The 20826-nt window shown below is 43.3% G+C and overlaps 1 protein-coding gene across 1 annotated transcript; it reads left to right on the top strand.

Annotated features, from left to right (window-relative positions):
• The first annotated feature begins 1770 nt into the window (after nt 1-1770).
• LOC139371030 (monocarboxylate transporter 2) lies at nt 1771-20354 on the top strand. Its single transcript, XM_071111062.1, has 5 exons — nt 1771-1887; nt 3885-4157; nt 8748-8891; nt 9838-10707; nt 18962-20354. Exons 2-5 carry the CDS (start codon nt 3920-3922, stop codon nt 19102-19104), a joined length of 1395 nt encoding a protein of 464 aa, XP_070967163.1. The 5' UTR covers nt 1771-1887; nt 3885-3919; the 3' UTR covers nt 19105-20354.
• Nucleotides 20355-20826: the final 472 nt, after the last annotated feature.

Genomic DNA, 20826 nt, shown 5'->3' with positions numbered 1-20826 from the left:
CAGTACTATAACATGCATGACATTTGATACCATGAGAATAGGACACCAGCAACATCTGGATACAGAAAACAACCATCAGTTCACAATAATGAACACTGTAGGGGAATAAGACAGAGCTATCCAGTAGCACACATACAGACAACCGGACACCACCACAGGTCCTTTAGTACAGTATATTGCCTCTCCTCCTCCATATTCACCAGGAGGTCATGGGTTTCACCAACATGGATCCATTATTCAGGGTTCGTCCTGTATATGACCACTATCAATCAACTGTATTATTCAGCAGATGTATCCCCACCATATATGTATAATTCAATAATGTCTCACCACTATCAACCTTTTAGCATACTGACCAGCAGTTGAGATGTATTATTTACTGTCCCATCACCATGACCAAACAAGCTTTTCTGCAAAAGCTATTACTATGGAGCCACACAGACTTTCGCTTACGAGAAATCTTGTGTAATATTCAGTAATATGTAAAGATATGTTGCCACAATACAGGCAGGGAGATCTGTTCCTTTCTAAATTACTATCCAACTGGGGAAGCAGCAGATGTATTTATTTCTCCATTCTAAGCTTTAAACCCCAAAACAGGAGATTCCAGAATAACTTTTACAAGAATTTAGAGGAGACTATCGAAATCCCTCATAGCTAATTATGACACTACATAAAATATTTTGTTACCAGAATCCCTTGGAGTGAGAAATGATGCTATTTTAGCACTAGTCTGGCTCAGTGGGTTAAGTAAAAGATGTGAGACAGTGGAACATAGCAAAGTTCGACAAAAACAAAGTATTCAGCAAAAGCTTCATTAATCAACAGTGAAAATACTAACTTTCTCATCCAGTTCAAAGCTGTATGTTTTCTTGGGGACAGATTTGGCCTTCCTTCCCAGCACACCACGTCACAGTCCCCCTCTGAGGTACAGGTAAACTGCTAGGGTCTAATCTGTGATTAAATATAGCTGGTCTCACAACTGTACAGTCAGTGCTACCAGTAACCCAGTAACTCAGTCTCTATTGCTCATTTACCTTACAGAACACCATATTATCAGAGGAGAGAGGACCTCTTTCCCTCTGGCGCAAACAGGATAACAGAGTAGAAAAATCTGAAGGCACACACTTATGCATGCGAGTGTCCTTACACAAAGATATGCTAGGAATGGGTTGAATATGTCTGGCCTGGTTATGAGAGTCCTCTTGTTTGGCTGAGTTACATGAGGTTACAGTTACCGTGCGTAGGGACATGACCAGTGCTTGTGACAGAGGCCCTGGTTTTGTAATCATCAACCTGTGATACAACACCTTTGGAATCATTGGGTTGAATAACAGAGTAGTATGCAAAAGTTATGAAAACACAAGAAAACACTGTACCCATAAAAATACAACAAAATTACTGAACAGGAGTGCAAAATGAGACCAATCAATGTCCTTGAGACAGTTTACTGACATATTGCATTGCACTTTGGTACTGTGGCAGTCTACACGTGGCCTAGCTAGCAACCATGAACCTGTGATCATAACATGTCTCTCTGCCAAGTTTGTATGAACCTGAGGATGGCAATATCATTTGCCCATACTGATATACATGTACATGTAAATAACGACCGGCATTGGACCCATTTTTACTAGTGTTAGGCAGCAGAGTGAGAGGCTGGTTAAAAAGTAATGGTCACACTGGCCTGATAACCCCCCCCCCCCCCCGCCCCATCTTTAACCTTTGTATCCTAGCGGAGAATTAATGTGGTGTCTGTGCTAGTGAGTGTCAGTGTGATCTTTCTACCTACAGATCGGGACTGACTGAGCCAACCACTCATCAGACCACTATGACAGCTAAACCATCCATGCAGTAGCTCTCATACTGTACTTCTGGTAACGGCAGGTCAGTGACTTGGTCAGTGGCAACTATTTCAGATGGCAATAATAATGCTGTGTTGAAGGCTGCACTTCACACATCTGTTGTACTCTGGTGTAGATTACTTAAAGGTCGTGAACAGTGAAACCGTGATGTATGACAGGACTGGATGTTGCAATTTCAATTTGTTTGAGTTCTTTGTGTATCAGCAAATTTGCTTGAGGCGATCTTACTGCAGCATCGAGCACACATTGCTTGACGTAGGCAATTCAAAGAACTGTCAGTAAAAGTTGAGCTCCCCGCCCATTCAGACTATTTGCTCCCCTCCCACTCTTTTCAGACTTCCTGATAGTTTGACATGAGAGAAAAAGTACATAAAAATATTATGGGTGATGTTTATATCACTCAAAGGCTAATTTACGTGGGAATCAGCTTTAACAACAAGACTGATAATGCCACAAAATTGACATTGTAAGGTGTGATAATGATTCATTCAAGTCTTGCTATTGTGAGGCAATAAGTGATGAAACTAAGGTCAAGTTACATGTGTAATAGCACTGAGATCATTGTCTGAGACCACCGTACCTTCTCCGCTATGCAATCAGGTTTCCGAGCTGGTCATGGGTGCACCTCAGCCACGCTCAAGGTCCTAAATGATATCATAACCTCCATCGAAAGGTTAGACAATACTGTGCAGCCGTCTTCATCAGCCTGGCCAGGCTTTCGACTCTGTCAATCACCGCATTCTTATCGGCAGACTCAACAGCCTTGGTTTCTCAAATGATTCTCGCCTGGTTCACAAACTTCTTCTCAGATAGAGTTCAGTGTGTCAAATCGGAGGGCCTATTGTCCGGACCTCTGGCAGTCTCTATGGGGGTGCCACAAGGTTCAAATCTCGGGCCAACTCTTTTATCTGTATACATCAATGATGTCGCTCTTGCTGCTGGTGATTCTCTAATCACACCATTCTGTATACATCTGGCCCTTTTTTGAATATTGTGTTAACAAACCTCCAGACGAGGTTCAATGCCATACAACACTCCTTCCGTGGCCTCCAACTGCTCTTAAATGCAAGTCAAATCAAATGCATGCTCTTTAACCAATCAATGCCTGCACCTGCCTGCTCGACTAGCATCACTACTCTGGAAGGTTCTGATTTAGAATATGTTGACAACTACAAATACCTAGGTGTCTGGTTACACTGTAAACTCTCCTTCCAGACTCACATTAAGCATCTCCAATCCAAAATTAAATCTAGAATATATCCTATTTCGCAACAAAGCCTCCTTCACTCATGCTGCCAAACATACCCTCGTAAAACTGATTATCCTACCGATCCTTGACTTCGGCGATGTCATTTACAAAATAACACTCTACTCAGCAAATTGGATGCAGTCTATCACAGTGCCATCTGTTTTGTTACCAAAGCCCCATATAGTACCCACCACTGCGACCTGTATGCTCTCGTTGGCTGGCCCTGGCATCATATTCATTGCGAAACCCACTGGCTCCAGGTCATCTATAAATCTTTACTAGGTAAAGCCCCGCCTTATCTCAGCTCCCTGGTCAGGATAGCAGCACCCACCCGTAGCACTCGCTCCAGCAGGTATATATCATTGGTAATCCCCAAAGCCAACTCCTCCTTTGGCCGCCTTTCCTTCCAGTTCTCTGATGCCAATGACTGGAACGAATTGCAAAAATCACTGAAGTTGGAGACATATCTTATTCGATATTATGTTCTATTTATTGCCTTACCTCCCTAATCTTACTACATTTGCACACACTGTATATAGACTTTTCTATTGTTTTTTGACTGTACATTTGTTTATCCCATTTGTAACTCTGTGTTGTTTGTGTCGCACTGCTTTACTTTATCTTGGCCAGGTTGCAGTTGTAAATGAGAACTTGTTCTCAACTGGCTTACCTGGTTAAATAAAGGTGAAATCACAACACCTGTTTAAACGGGATGGGCAGATATAAGAACAAATTGATATTATCATATATATTACTGTATCTTACCATAGATGCTTGAAAAGAGCCTGTCAGCCTAAGGTTGGAGATGGACTCCCCAGTGAAGAGTGGGACTGTGCAGTACCGACAGCAGTTTACGGTGGGCCCCCCTGATGGAGGCTACGGATGGTTCATCCTGCTGGCCTGCTTCCTGGTGTTTGGGCTGACCTTTGGAGTGATCAAGGCCTTCGGAGTGTTCTACATGGAGATCCACGGCTACTTTGAGGCCACAGCAACAGGAACCTCCTGGATTACATCCATTGCTGTGGCAACCATACACTGTGGAGGTGAGAACCTTGATCGAAGGCAATTAAAACATGATTTTCCTTGAATTGTCCTTAACTTGTCCAATGAAATCGGACTTTCTTTAAAGTGAAATCTGAGTGAGTTAAACTAGTATTATTCAAGGCAAACATGGATCTAAATATAGGCTCCAACCCTTCTGGACATTTCTTTGACTATTACTACTATACTAATTTCTACTACATGTTTATGTCAGTTTATGTTTATGACATCATAACCGTCATCGATAAAAGACAGTACTGTGCAGCCGTCTTCATCGACCTGGCCAAGGCTGTCAACTCTGTCAATCATTGTATTCTTATCAGCAGACTCAAAAGCCTTGGTTTGTCTAATGACTGGCTCGCGTGGTTCACTAACTACTTGTTAGATAGAGTTCAGTGTGTCAAATCAGAGGGCCTGTTGTCCGGACCTCTGGCAGTCTTTATGGGGGTGCCACAGGGTTCAATTCTTGGGCCGACTCTTTTCTCTGTATATATCGATGTTGCTCTTGCTGTGGGGGATACTTTGATCCACCTCTACGCAGACGACACCATTCTGTATACATCTGGCTCTTCTTTGGACACTGTGTTAACAAACCTCCAAACGAGCTTCAACGCCATACAACTCTCCTTCCGTGGCCTCCAACTGCTCTTAAATGCTAGTAAAACTAAATGCATGCTCTTCAACCGATCGCTGTCCGCACCCGCCCACCCGACTAGCATCACCACTCTGGACGGTTCTGACTTAGAATATGTGGACAACTATAAATACCTAGGTGTCTGGCTAGACTGTACACTCTCCTTCCAGACTCACATTAAGCATCCAATCCAAATCTCGAATCGGATTCCTATTTTGCAACAAAGCCTCCTTCACTCATGCTGCCAGACATACCCTTGTAAAACTGACCATCCTACCGATCCTTCGCTTCAGCGATGTCATTTACAAAATAGCCTCCAACACTTTACTCAGCAAATTGGATGCAGTCTATCACAATGCCATCCGTTTTGTCACCAAAGCCCCATATAGTACCCACCACTACAACCTGTATGCTCTTGTTGGCTGGTCCTCTCTACATATTCATTGCCAAACCCACTGGCTCCAGGTCATCTATAAGTCTTTGCTTGGTAAAGCTCCACCTTATCTCAGCTCACTGGTCACCATAGCAACATCCACCCATAGCACGCGCTCCAGCAGGTATATTTCACTGGTCATCCCTAAAGCCAACACCTCCTTTGGCTGCCTTTCCTTCTAATTCTCTGCTGCCAATGACTGGAACGAATTGCAAAAAACCACTGAAGTTGGAGACATAACTCCCTCACTAACTTCAAGCGTCAGCTGTCAGAGCAGCTTACTGATCACTGCAACTGTACACAGCCCACCTGTAAATAGCCCATCCAACCAACTACCTACCTCATCCCCATGTTTTTCTGCTCTTTTGTACACCAGTAGTTCTACTTGCACATCCTCATCTGCACATATATCCCTGCATTGTTTAATTGCTAAATTGTAATTACTTTGCCACAATTGGCCTATTTATTGCCTTACCTCCTTCCTACATTTGCACATACTGTATACGGATTTTTCTATTGAGTTATTGACTGTACGTCTGTTTAGCCCATTTGTAACTCTGTGTTGTTTTTGTTGCACTGCTTTGCTTTATCTTGGCCAAGTCGCAGTTGTAAATGAGAACTTCTCAACTGGCCTACCTGGTTAAATAAAGGTTAAATAAATATATAAACATTTCATGTCAGTCTTCTGCGATATTAGCCACCAGGTGTCAGTATAGAGTTGTAAGCAGCTGACAGCTTTAGCCAGGGTGATGTAGGGACACCTACAGTACCAGTCAAAAGTTTGGACACACCTACTCATTCAAGGGTTTTTCTTTATTTTTACTGTTTTCTACAAGGTATAATAATAGTGTAGACATCACAACTGAAATAACACGTATGCAATCATGTAGTAACCAAAGAAGTGTTAAACAAATCAAAATATATTTTATATTTGAGATTCTTCAAATAGCCACCCATTGCATTGATGACAGCTTTGCACTCTCTTGGCATTCTCTCAATCAGCTTCCCCTGGAATGTTTTTCCAACAGTCTTGAAGGAGTTCCCACATATGCTGAGCACTTGTTGGCTGCTTTTCCTTCACTCTGTCGTCCGACTCATCCCTAACCATCTCAATTTGGTTGAGGTTGGGGGATTGTGGAGGCCAGGTCATCTGATGCAGCACTCCATCACTCTCCTTTTTGGTTAAAAAGCCCAATGTAGAAAATAGTAAAAATAAAGAAAAACCCTTGAATGAGTAGGTGTTCTAAAACTTTTGACCGGTTGTGTAAATATAACTAGGAATAAAGTGACAGATAATTAACAGTACTAGCAGCGTATATAACGAGTCAAAAAAGTTATTGCAAAAAGCGTCAGTGCAGATAGTCAGGGTAGCTATTTGATTAACTATTTAGCAGTATGTTATGTATGTTCAGGGTCCTGTTTGATTCCAGACTTCGGTACAGTTTGCCAAACAGTAACAGAGAGAACGGTCTATGACTTGGGTGGCTGGAGTCGTTGACCATTTTTAGGGACTTCCTCTGACACCGCATGGTATAAAAGTCCTGAATGCCAGGGAGCTTGGACCCCGTGATGTTTTGGGCCATCCGCATTACCCTCTATAGCACCTTGCGGTAGGATAGCAAGCTGTTGCCATACCATGTGGTGATGCAGCCAGTCAAGATGCTCTCAATGGTGCAGCTGTAGAACTTTTTGAGGATCTGAGGGCCCATGCCAAACATTTTCCTCATCCTGAGTGGGAAGAGGAGTTGTCATGCCCTCTTCACAATTGTGTTGGTGTGTTTGGACCACGATAGATCCTTAGTGATGTGGAAATTGAAGCTCTCAACCCGCTCCATTGCACCCCTGTTGATGTGAATGGGGGCATGCTCAGCCCTCCATTTCCTGTGCCCACAATCAACTCCTTTGTTTTGCTGACGTTGAGGGAGAGGTTGTTGTCCTGGCACCACACTGTCAGGTCTCTGACCTCCTTCCTATAGGCTGTCTCATCGTCGTCGGTGATCAGGCCTACCACCGTAGTGTCGTCGGGCAAACTTAGTAATGGTGTTGGAGTCGTGCTTGGACACACAGTTGTGGGGTAACAGTCAGTACAGGAGGGGATTAAGAATGCACCCTTAAGAGGCGCCCGTATTGAGGGTCAGCGTGGCGGATAAGTTGTTGCCTACCCTCACCACCTGGGGTTATCCTGTCAGGAAGTCCAGGATCCAGTTGCAGAGGGAGGTTTTCAGTCCCAGGGTCCTTAGCTTAGTAATGAGCTTGGAAGGCACTATGGTGTTGAATGTTGAGCTGGATAAGGACATCTTCAACAGACCCAACAATCTGTGTTAATTAAACTAGTTAGTTTTGAAATAGAGTACAAAATGGTTTGTTCTTTTTTAACATTACTTTGAAATGCCGGCATGATGCTCTGACTAAGCTATGATCAGAAACATGTGCATATCGATGCATTATGAGTATCTGAGTATGCAGTATTGGAAGATAGAATGTAATCTATTCGGGAGTAGGATTTATGTCTAGCAGAGTAAAAACGAAATTGTCTAGACGTAGGAATATGTCAGTGAGGTTAAAATCCCTGACCAGGTTGCTAAATTCCACCGACACGGGTGTGAAAGCCATTTGAGATTGGTGGCCAAAGTTAATAAAATGGCATTCATATCCGCACGTATGATCAGAGAAAAACCTGTAATATTTGCCATCAACACGGTTAGATTTTTTTTTAAATTAAAAATAAAAAAATTAAAAGTAGGCTCATACTGGGTTGGAGCATATACTGATGTGAAAGTCATTTTCCTACCGAAGATTGCAGTTTTGTTATATGATATATGATTTCCTACCGTCAGCGCTACCATATTTTCCCAGAACAGTCCATGTTAAACTACGTCTCATGACAACAAGGGAGCCACGAGTTTTGGGATCTACAGAGGATGACACTGCAACATAATGCCTTTTTGCAAATCTTTCTGCATCAGATTATTTTAGGTGCGACTCTTGAATAAATATAACATAAACGTTATGTCTACAAAAGGAATCTAAGCAGGCCACTCGTTTATTTTGGCCATTCATCCCATTAACATTCCATCTTGCTAGCTGTAGTGTTGTTAAGTGATATATTAGAAAGTAATCTTGTGCATGAAATTTTAAGAAAAAGCAAAAATAAATTGCCTAGTCGCCAGACCCCCACTCTAGAAGCACAATGTTTTGCTGAAGCTCACCACTCTCATTTCTGACCTGAGTTTTTGGAGTGTGTAATTGATGCCACCTCAGTCAAAGAGTAAAAACCACAAGAAAACAAATCTATAAGAGAAATGGAATGTACATGAAGAGCACGAAGATGTGTTGATGAGAAACGGATAAATGAATCAAACTAGTTGCAATCAGATGAGAGCACAGACTAACAGGATTACAATAGAATATGGAAATGTAATCAGCACTGTAAACTTCACATCAGTTGAGAACTCTTGGCTGCATACGTCTTTCACAAAGTGTTGATGCTGAGTCTGACTGTCTGTCCTGTGTTTCCTTGTCTAGCCCCCATGGCGTCTGCTCTGAGTGCTCGCTACAGCCACCGGGCCGTGGTGATGATAGGGGGTCTACTGAGCTGTGTGGGGATGGTGGCTGGGGCTTACGCACAGAACCTGGTTCAACTTTACATCACTGTTGGGCTCCTAACCGGTAAGTACAAACACACATAGATCAGGTATGCAAATTATTTAGGACCCAAAAAGTGCTAAAACATTTTTTCCCTTTTTTTTTTTTTTTTTTGTTGTTGTTGTGAATAACAAGTAGATAATACGCATTTAATTAATCTCAAAACTCCTTACTTTCTAAACCGCAATAGATAGAGAAAATAGTTTTGGAGTTGGGCTCTTTGGTCTGCGCTTAAGGTTTATCATGACATGTAATGTTAATCTCAGTCTCCCCAGACAGGAATACATAGAACATGGTAATTAACATTATTTATAATTTTCTTGACAAATTCCATTTTCTCAGATTCGTTATTCCAGGTCTGGGATTTTTCCAATTTTTTTTCTGTTTTTCACTCTCAACAACACACTTTTTAAAGATGGAAAAATAACCACATTTGATATTATTAAGGCCACAAGAATGTTTACACTAAATCAGGAGACTACTTTTGAGGTCTGGGGAAAATCATATTTTTTTGGGGGGTAAAGGTGAAGATGACCTTTAATTCAACTGTGCACCAGCTAGAGACCATTGAGTTTGGAGCTAGCGGTTCTTGTAGCGGTGTTTCATGTGATGGGAAGAGTTTGCAAAACAAATGCCCACCCGATGATACAAATACTCATGATATCATTCTGCTAGGTAGGCCTAGTCAACATTTCATTGAGAAGGTTTTCGGGGAAAGCATTTTTAGAAATGACTGTTTAGGCATGCTAACTGGCTACACAACATCACACAGGCGCATTGAAACAGACATTACTTCTTCAGAAAGTTGAAGGAAATACGAATCATTGATGCATTCTGTTCATGATTTATGAGAATTGACTGCAATTTAACTATGTTTCTAATAAGTTCAACCCCCCAATCCCAATCTTTCCTTAAATTAATTATTTCTCCAGTCCCACACACAGTGCTGTGGTCTTTACTTGCCCTGTAGGTTTTGGTTATGCCCTGACCTGGACCCCTACAGTGACCATGGTAGGCTGGTATTTTGAGAAGAGGAGGCCCATGGCCAACGCCTTGGCCAGCGCAGGAGAGTGCATCATCACCTTCCTGTTTACTCCACTGTTCCAGCTGCTGGTGGACCACTACTCCTGGAGGGGGGCCATGTTGGTGCTGGGGGGCCTGCAGCTCAACCTGTGTGTTTGTGGGATGTTACTGCGTCCCCTGAACACCCCCACTAAGCTGCCTCCCAAGGAGGTCAGAGAGGAGGAAGGAGACTTGACGTTGGATGCCTTGCCCCAGACTAAATCCAGCTCTGAGGGGACAGTGGAGCGGACAGGCAAGACCCAAGCCCAGAAGGCCAGAAAGGCTGAGCTATGGAGCAAAGTCCTGCGCTACGTGGACTACACACTCATCACTAACCCCCGCTTCATGGTCTACTCCATGTTTGGGGTGTTTGCTGCTTTGGGCTTTTTTGCCCCGGCCCTCTTCCTTGTGCCCTATGCCCGGAGCCAGGGAGTGGATGAGTATCAGGCGACTGCCCTCATGTCCATCTCAGCAGTTCTGGACCTGACGGGCCGGGTGTTCTTCGGCTGGGTGGCCAACCTGCATCTAGTGGAGATGGTGCAGCAGCTGACTGCCACTGTGATCTTGCTGGGTATAGTCCTGCTGCTGTGTCCCCTCGCCTCCTCCTTCCTTGAACTGGCTGCCTTCAGTTCAGCCTATGGCCTGGTGTACGGGGCCACCGTCTCCATCCACATCACCGTGCTGGCTGAGGTGGTTGGCGTGCAGCGGCTGGGGAGTGCCCTCGGCTTCTTCATGCTCATCCGCAGCAGCGGTGGCCTCCTGGGGCCGCCCATCGCAGGTGAGCTCATCTGTCATTAGCTCAAGGGTATTCTCTATGACCTTGTCTCTGGTTGTGCAATTCCAAAAGGCATTTGCTTATAGAAAATGTAATCTTAAGTTATGAACCGTGTGATTACTGTAACCATGTTCTGGTTTTAATTGAACATAACTTCATGTAGCTAACCATTGAGGGATTTGAGCTCTTCCTTCGAATGGTCATCCTCCAGTAGATGATGGCTTTTACTAACATTCCTATACAGAGATCCTATATTCAGAGACGGTGCACAAATATACAGTGGGGAGAACAAGTATTTGATACACTGCCGATTTTGCAGGTTTTCCTACTTACAAAGCATGTAGAGGTCTGTAATTTGTATCATAGGTACACTTCAACTGTGAGAGACAGAAAATCCAGAAAATCACATTGTATGAATTTTAAGTAATTAATTTGCATTTTATTGCATGACATAAGTATTTGATACATCAGAAAAGCAGAACTTAATATTTGGTACAGAAACCTTTCTTTGCAATTACAGAGATTATACGTTTCCTGTAGTTCTTGACCAGGTTTGCACACACTGCAGCAGGGATTTTGGTCCACTCCTCCATACAGACCTTCTCCAGATCCTTTAGGTTTTGGGGCTGTTGCCCTGGCTGTGTGTTTCGGGTCGTTGTCATGCTGGAAGACCCAGCCACAACCCCTCTTCAATGTTCTTACTGAGGGAAGGAGGTTGTTGGCCAAGATCTCGCGATACATGGCCCCATCCATCCTCCCCTCAATATGGTGCAGTCGTCCTGTCCCCTTTGCAGAAAAGCATCCCCAAAGAATTATGTTTCCACCTCCATGCTTCACGGTTGGGATGGTGTTCTTGGGGTTGTACTCATCCTTCTTCTTCCTCCAAACACGGCGAGTGGAGTTTGGACCAAAAAGCTCTATTTTTGTCTCATCAGACCACATGACCTCCTCCCATTCCTCCTCTGGATCATCCAGATGGTCATTGGCAAACTTCAGACAGGCCTGGACATGCGCTGGCTTGAGCAGGGGGACCTTGTGTGCGCTGCAGGATTTTAATCCTTGATGGCATAGTGTGTAACTAATGTTTTTTTTAGACTGTGGTCCCAGCTCTCTTCAGGTCATTGACCAGGTCCTGCCGTGTAGATCTGGGCTGATCCCTCACCTTCCTCATGATCATTGATGCCCCACGAGGTGAGATCTTGCATGGATCCCCAGACCGAGGGTGATTGACCGTCATCTTGAACTTCTTCCATTTTCTAATAATTGTGCCAACAGTTGTTGCCTTCTCACCAAGCTGCTTGCCTATTGTCCTGTAGCCCATCCCAGCCTTGTGCAGGTCTACAATTTTATCCCTTATGTCCTTACACAGCTCTCTGGTCTTGGCCATTGTGGAAAGGTTGGAGTCTGTTTGATTGAGTGTGTGGACAAGTGTCTTTTATACAGGTAACGAGTTCAAACAGGTGCAGTTAATACAGGTAAGGAGTGGAGAACAGGAGGGATTCTTAAAGATACAGTGCCTTGCGAAAGTATTCGGCCCCCTTGAACTTTGCGACCTTTTTCCACATTTCAGGCTTCAAACATAAAGATATAAAACTGTATTTTTTGTGAAGAATCAACAACAAGTGGGACACAATCATGAAGTGGAACGACATTTATTGGATATTTCAAACTTTTTTAACAAATCAAAAACTGAAAAATTGGGCGTGCAAAATTATTCAGCCCCCTTAAGTTAATACTTTGTAGCGCCACCTTTTGCTGCGATTACAGCTGTAAGTCGCTTGGGGTATGTCTCTATCAGTTTTGCACATCGAGAGACTGACATTTCTTCCCATTCCTCCTTGCAAAACAGCTCAGTGAGGTTGGATGGAGAGCATTTGTGAACAGCAGTTTTCAGTTCTTTCCACGGATTCTCGATTGGATTCAGGTCTGGACTTTGACTTGGCCAAAAAAATACAGTTTTATATCTTTATGTTTGAAGCCTGAAATGTGGCAAAAGGTCGCAAAGTTCAAGGGGGCCGAATACTTTCGCAAGGCACTGTAAACTAACAGGTCTGTGAGAGCCGGAATTCTTACTGGTTGGTAGGTGATCAAATACTTATGTCATGCAATAAAATGCTAATTAATTACTTAAAAATCATACAATGTGATTTTCTGGATTTTTTTAGATTCCGTCTCTCACAGTTGAAGTGTACCTATGATAAAAATTACAGACCTCTACATGCTTTGTAAGTAGGAAAACCTGCAAAATCAGCAGTGTGTCAAATACTTGTTCTCCCCACTGTATATCATTGTGCTTTACAGTTAATTTCATGGGCCATTGACCCCATAATAAATGTATTTCTCTGGGATGGGTTTCCTCTCCATTGACTTCCTCTTCTAGCACACACACTCCACTCCAGCTCTTTGTCTGAATGTAAAATAATGTTTCACAGATCATGATTCTTCAAAGACCTTGTGAACAACTGCATGCACAGCATTGGGTAAAAATATAAATAGCAAAGGTACTCTTAAATGTTAACTCTGTTGGATCACAAACCAAAAACACACAATACAACATAGTGGAAGAATACCAACAGTATAATAGACGTGCCCCACTGCCTTCAGAAAGGCTCTGATAACCATAGCATTTGGGGTTGATTACTAAGGTGGTGATATTTTGCCCCTCTGGTCTAAACAATAGCAGTAAATATAGGCTACCAAATCAGGTCTTGGCTTAGCACCACACAGTTCGGGGCATGCCAGAAAGTGTTTTGCCTCAGAGCACCTTCAACACTACATCAGGTGGAAAAACCTCTTATGTCAAACTCTGGCCCGGTCACCAAAGAAAAAACATGACTTTAATTGTGGCTATAGCTATTCCAGGAGACAATTAACTGAGTTTATCATTTTCCTGTCAGTAATAGAGAAGAGACGTGAGTTGTTGAAGTTGGAGAGGCTGGATTTCAGGAGGAAGGAATGTAGTTCTCACTGTATCATAACGATCCGTGTAATTGCTTTGTAAATTAATGTAGTCCTGATCCAGTTTGTAAGGGGGAACCATATTGTTTCTCGGCCAGATTTCAGTTCCACCCAGTTGCCAGAAGTCCTTTCTCTCTCTCTTTCTCCATTACTCCTTCCTCTGATTAAACACTACTGCTGAGAGAGAGAGTTAGGGGGGGGGGGGGGCTTAGCAGAGAGACTACAACCCAGGGATCATTATCAACACAATTAAAGCTCTGGATTAGCACAGTATCAAAATATCAGATCACCAAATTCTGTTTCAAGTTCATTTACAAGGCTATTAAGATACAGAAAATGTAGCTAAATCAAAGTGTTATGTTGATTATCCCTTCTCTTATGTTCCCGGGAAATTTGACCTGGAACAGAGTTTGAAATCACTAAAATACTATTTTAAGTAATTTTTCCACCAAATCAAACCAAATTTTATTTGTCACATACACATGGTTTGCAGATGTTAATGTGAGTGTAGCGAAATGCTTGTGCTTCTACTCCCTCTGCTGTTTCCTGAAGTCCACGATCATCTCCTTTGTTTTGTTGATGTTGAGTGTGAGGTTATTTACCTGACACCACACTCCGAGGGCCCTCACCTCCTCCCTGTAGGCCGTCTCGTCGTTGTTGGTAATCAAGCCTACCACTGTAGTGTTGTCTGCAAACTTAATGATTGAGTTGGAGGCTTGCATGGCCATGCAGTCATGGGTGAACAGGGAGTACAGGAGAGGGCTGAGAACACACCGTTGTGGGGCCCCAATTTTGAGGATCAGCGGGGTGGAGATGTTGTATCCTACCCTCACCACCTGGGGGCGGCCCATCAGGAAGTCCAGGACCCAGTTGCACAGGGCGGGGTCGAGACCCTGGTTCTCGAGCTTAATGACGAGTTTGGAGGGTACTATGGTGTTAAATGCTGAGCTGGAGTCGATGAACAGCATTATTACATTTTTTTATTTTTTTTTATTTCACCTTTATTTAACCAGGTAGGCAATTGCGACCTGGCCAAGATAAAGTAAAGCAGTTCGACACATTCAACAACACAGAGTTACACATGGAGTAACACAAACATACAGTCAATAATACAGTAGAAAAATAAGTCTATATACAATGTGAGCAAATGAGGTGAGATAAGGGAGGTAAAGGCAAAAAAAGGCCATGGTGGCGAAGTACAGTGCCTTGCGAAAGTATTCGGCCCCCTTGAACTTTGCGACCTTTTGCCACATTTCAGGCTTCAAACATAAAGATATAAAACTGTATTTTTTTGTGAAGAATCAACAACAATCATGAAGTGGATTGACATTTATTGGATATTTCAAACTTTTTTAACAAATCAAAAACTGAAAAATTGGGCGTGCAAAATTATTCAGCCCCCTTAAGTTAATACTTTGTAGCGCCACCTTTTGCTGCGATTACAGCTGTAAGTCGCTTGGGGTATGTCTCTATCAGTTTTGCACATCGAGAGACTGACATTTTTTCCCATTCCTCCTTGCAAAACAGCTCGAGCTCAGTGAGGTTGGATGGAGAGCATTTGTGAACAGCAGTTTTCAGTTCTTTCCACAGATTCTCGATTGGATTCAGGTCTGGACATTGACTTGGCCATTCTAACACCTGGATTTGTTTATTTTTGAACCATTCCATTGTAGATTTTGCTTTATGTTTTGGATCATTGTCTTGTTGGAAGACAAATCTCCGTCCCAGTCTCAGGTCTTTTGCAGACTCCATCAGGTTTTCTTCCAGAATGGTCCTGTATTTGGCTCCATCCATCTTCCCATCAATTTTAACCATCTTCCCTGTCCCTGCTGAAGAAAAGCAGGCCCAAACCATGATGCTGCCACCACCATGTTTGACAGTGGGGATGGTGTGTTCAGGGTGATGAGCTGTGTTGCTTTTACGCCAAACATAACGTTTTGCATTGTTGCCAAAAAGTTCAATTTTGGTTTCATCTGACCAGAGCACCTTCTTCCACATGTTTGGTGTGTCTCCCAGGTGGCTTGTGGCAAACTTTAAACGGCACTTTTTATGGATATCTTTAAGAAATGGCTTTCTTCTTGCCACTCTTCCATAAAGGCCAGATTTGTGCAATATACAACTGATTGTTGTCCTATGGACAGAGTCTCCCACCTCAGCTGTAGATCTCTGCAGTTCATCCAGAGTGATCATGGGCCTCTTGGCTGCATGAGGACAATACAGTGCCACTGACACGGCCTGCAACGAAAACTTGCGGTCTCTCCTTCACTGCAGCCGAGGTGAGTAAGACATTTAAACGTGTTAACCCTCGCAAGGCTGCAGGCCCAGACGGCATCCCCAGCCGCGCCCTCAGAGCATGCGCAGACCAGCTGGCCGGTGTGTTTACGGACATATTCAATCAATCCCTATACCAGTCTGCTGTTCCCACATGCTTCAAGAGGGCCACCATTGTTCCTGTTCCCAAGAAAGCTAAGGTAACTGAGCTAAACGACTACCGCCCCGTAGCACTCACTTCCGTCATCATGAAGTGCTTTGAGAGACTAGTCAAGGACCATATCACCTCCACCCTACCTGACACCCTAGACCCACTCCAATTTGCTTACCGCCCAAATAGGTCCACAGACGATGCAATCTCAACCACACTGCACACTGCCCTAACCCATCTGGACAAGAGGAATACCTATGTGAGAATGCTGTTCATTGACTACAGCTCGGCATTCAACACCATAGTACCCTCCAAGCTCGTCATCAAGCTCGAGACCCTGGGTCTCGACCCCGCCCTGTGCAACTGGGTACTGGACTTCCTGACGGGCCGCCCCCAGGTGGTGAGGGTAGGCAACAACATCTCCTCCCCGCTGATCCTCAACACTGGGGCCCCACAAGGGTGCGTTCTGAGCCCTCTCCTGTACTCCCTGTTCACCCACGACTGCGTGGCCACGCACGCCTCCAACTCAATCATCAAGTTTGCGGACGACACAACAGTGGTAGGCTTGATTACCAACAACGACGAGACGGCCTACAGGGAGGAGGTGAGGGCCCTCGGAGTGTGGTGTCAGGAAAATAACCTCACACTCAACGTCAACAAAACTAAGAAGATGATTGTGGACTTCAAGGAAACAGCAGAGGGAACACCCCCCTATCCACATCGATGGAACAGTAGTGGAGAGGGTAGCAAGTTTTAAGTTCCTCGGCATACACATCACAGACAAACTGAATTGGTCCACTCACACAGACAGCATTGTGAAGAAGGCGCAGCAGCGCCTCTTCAACCTCAGGAGGCTGAAGAAATTCGGCTTGTCACCAAAAGCACTCACAAACTTCTACAGATGCACAATCGAGAGCATCCTGGCGGGCTGTATCACCGCCTGGTACGGCAACTGCTCCGCCCTCAACCGTAAGGCTCTCCAGAGGGTAGTGAGGTCTGCACAACGCATCACCGGGGGCAAACTACCTGCCCTCCAGGACACCTACACCACCCGATGTCACAGGAAGGCCATAAAGATCATCAAGGACATCAACCACCCGAGCCACTGCCTGTTCACCCCGCTATCATCCAGAAGGCGAGGTCAGTACAGGTGCATCAAAGCTGGGACCGAGAGACTGAAAAACAGCTTCTATCTCAAGGCTATCAGACTGTTAAACAGCCACCACTAACATTGAGTGGCTGCTGCCAACACACTGACACTGACTCAACTCCAGCCACTTTAATAATGGGAATTGATGGGAAATTATGTAAATATATCACTAGCCACTTTAAACAATGCTACCTTATATAATGTTACTTACCCTACATTATTCATCTCATAGGCATACGTATATACTGTACTCTATATCATCGACTGTATCCTTATGTAATACATGTATCACTAGCCACTTTAACTATGCCACTTTGTTTACATACTCATCTCATATGTATATACTGTACTCGATACAATCTACTGTATCTGCCTATGCTGCTCTGTACCATCACTCATTCATATATCCTTATGTACATATTCTTTATCCCCTCACACTGTGTACAAGACAGTAGTTTTGGAATTGTTAGTTAGATTACTTGTTGGTTATTACTGCATTGTCGGAACTAGAAGCACAAGCATTTCGCTACACTCGCATTAACATCTGCTAACCATGTGTATGTGACAAATAAAATTTGATTTGATTTGATTTGCATCTCTGATCAGTCTTCTCCTTGTATGAGCTGAAAGTTTAGAGGGACGGCCAGGTCTTGGTAGATTTGCAGTGGTCTGATACTCCTTCCATTTCAATATTATCGCTTGCACAGTGCTCCTTGGGATGTTTAAAGCTTGGGAAATCTTTTTGTATCCAAATCCGGCTTTAAACTTCTTCACAACAGTATCTCGGACCTGCCTGGTGTGTTCCTTGTTCTTCATGATGCTCTCTGCGCTTTTAACGGACCTCTGAGACTATCACAGTGCAGGTGCATTTATACGGAGACTTGATTACACACAGGTGGATTGTATTTATCATCATTAGTCATTTAGGTCAACATTGGATCATTCAGAGATCCTCACTGAACTTCTGGAGAGAGTTTGCTGCACTGAAAGTAAAGGGGCTGAATAATTTTGCACGCCCAATTTTTCAGTTTTTGATTTGTTAAAAAAGTTTGAAATATCCAATAAATGTCGTTCCACTTCATGATTGTGTCCCACTTGTTGTTGATTCTTCACAACAAAAAAAAAAGATGCTCAGAAGCTCAGCAACGCTGATCTGAATCCAATTTTAAGTCAATTTGACCTTGACCTTTGTGCTAGAGTCTAACGGTCTTATGTGCAGTAAAGATATATCCATGATGATCATACATAAGTATGTTTCCCTGTGATATTCAAAGGCCGAGGGACAGAAATGACATAGATGTCATAAAATGTTATAATTTGATTAATTTATGACTTTGGTACAGTAATGTAGGACATGTACAAACATGTAGGAAAAATAATTGAACAGCTGGTCTATCAACTCAGGGAAAAAAGCATATGAAAAAGGACATTCTCAGCTACCGGAAAATACATTTTAGGAGATTAAAATCATACATGTATGAGCTTGATATACTTACTGTACGGGTCAAATTGACCCGGAACATGAACGGTGTAGGCCGAATCGAACATAAAGGAAGGGTTAAAAGCAAGATATGTGTTGGCCTGTGGTGTTCTTAAACAGCTTAGTGTGTGGCAATAGAAAGCAATCCTTAGTGAGGGGAACAAATTCCTTATATCCCATAATTACGGAAGATGACAATACATGCATGGACATGGTAATAATTGTGTCCCATCTTTCATTCACCCAGGATTCCTTATAGACAAGATGAGTGACTATGGGACAGGCTTCCTCATGGCAGGCGTTTCCCTCCTCATCTCTGCCCTCTTTCTGCTCCTGCTGCACCAGATGAACCGCAGGGCTCAGGGGTCAGCCAGGACGGGACATGTATGATTCGCCTATGGACAGGCAGAAGGGGGAGGAGCTGTGGAAGTGGACGGTATAGCACAGCAAAAAGGACTGTACAGACTGGGAGTACGAGGATGGAGAACAGACAAGGACCTCAACAGAATAGTGCCAATCACATTCCTTCTTCTGAAGATTTATCATCTAAACTGTTTCTGCAGAAACTAGTGCCTTATTCACTCACACAACACTGGCAGACACCTCTTTTCTTCACAGAGTTTAAATGAGCTCATAAGGAAAACTCTACCAGATGGCCTCAAGTATCACAACAACTATGCAGTGATTCACTTTTGACTCATTACAAAACATAAAATGTGATAATGACCAAAAAGGTGCAATCCTCCACAACAATGCTTTGTAGGACATGTGTAGTGCTTCTGATATGACTCATTCAAATAGCTGGGACAAGTTTGATAACACTTACTCCCTCTAGTGGAGCTTAGAGGTATTTTAAAGTAGAGTCTATGGCTAAACTCAGTGGGGATCATGTCTGAATATATTTATTGCTGGAGCTGGCATTAACTCAAATTAGTTAGATAATGAGTTTAGCTGTTGTAAATAGTTTAGTGGATCAGTAGTAATAGGGGGAATAACCTTTGCAGTAGTAAATTGTCAAATCTACAGCTGAACAAACATGCACATACACATTAACTCATTGTCATCCTCCCAACATGAGACATTTAAGGGGAAATTAGATTGTGTACTGTGAAACATTGCTCACAAAGGCAACAAATTAAGTGCTTTCCATTTACTCTGCTCTACAATGTTTTTTGCAAAATATACATCCAAGATAAGTAAACTCCACAAAACTGCAATAACACAGGCACTCTGATAAAAATCTTACCGCTGGACTAATACAAATACGCCTAAATAAAGTAGTCACCTTCCATAAACCTGGAATAATAAACTAGAAACGGAGGTTTAGCTAAAGCCAGCTGTTCCATAAACACTTGCTTGGGAATCTCCCACCACATGCAAACAAACACACACATGCACGCACGTACAAAGGCATACCGTCACGTACACATGCACGCACGCACACACACCAGGACCCTTTGGGTGCGTGAAATGGCCGACTGCCAAGTGATAGAGCCCACCTATTATCTTTTACAGAAGACTATCAGATCAAATAAACAAATTACCACAGCATTTCCATCCCATGGAACTAAAACTCCTATTCTCTGTTGTGTCTGTTTCATCTTTTGATCACTTTCCAGTATAAACTATCTAAACCCACATCTCCCTTTCTTGTTTGAGCATATTGTATGCATTGTAAAAATACATGTTGATACTGTATCAGGCAAACATTTTTCAAGGTCCCACATGTGAAAACTTTTCTGAACATCATATTTCCTCATTCAAATACACAAGCCCTCAGTGCTGTTCTGGAAGAAATGGTACAGTAGGCTCATACGGCAAATGAAGATAACTGTGGGAATCCGCTTGAATGCATACAGCCGCTGAAAGGTATAGCGTGACACATATGCTTAAGTTATGATGAAGGGATGGTAAAAAGTAGGACAAATAAAGGCCTCCTGCCTTGTCATTACAGGGAGAGAGGAGAGAATGATACCTTGGGAAAGTGGGACATGGGACCTCAGGTGACCTCAGTCTTCAACTCTTATAAAGCAGGAAGACCGAGTCCTTTGGAGTCCTAAAGAACTCAAAAGAATCTCCGATCCATCTCCCCTCCCATTCCCCCCAGTCCCT

This window comes from Oncorhynchus clarkii, chromosome 2 (assembly GCF_045791955.1).
Source record: "Oncorhynchus clarkii lewisi isolate Uvic-CL-2024 chromosome 2, UVic_Ocla_1.0, whole genome shotgun sequence".
Taxonomy (NCBI): domain Eukaryota; kingdom Metazoa; phylum Chordata; class Actinopteri; order Salmoniformes; family Salmonidae; genus Oncorhynchus; species Oncorhynchus clarkii.
The sequence above is the reverse complement of the archived record's forward strand: the minus strand, read 5'-3'. Positions and strand labels throughout refer to the sequence as shown.

What these genes read in the sequence shown, in the direction of transcription:
- LOC139371030 (XM_071111062.1), top strand. Translation starts at nt 3,920, where the DNA reads ATGGACTCCCCAGTGAAGAGTGGGACTGTGCAGTACCGACAGCAGTTT. An exon ending in GGCAACCATACACTGTGGAG is followed by an intron (nt 4,158 to 8,747) that starts GTGAGAACCTTG and finishes TTCCTTGTCTAG; the next exon opens with CCCCCATGGCGTCTGCTCTG. An exon ending in CCTGGGGCCGCCCATCGCAG is followed by an intron (nt 10,708 to 18,961) that starts GTGAGCTCATCT and finishes TCATTCACCCAG; the next exon opens with GATTCCTTATAGACAAGATG.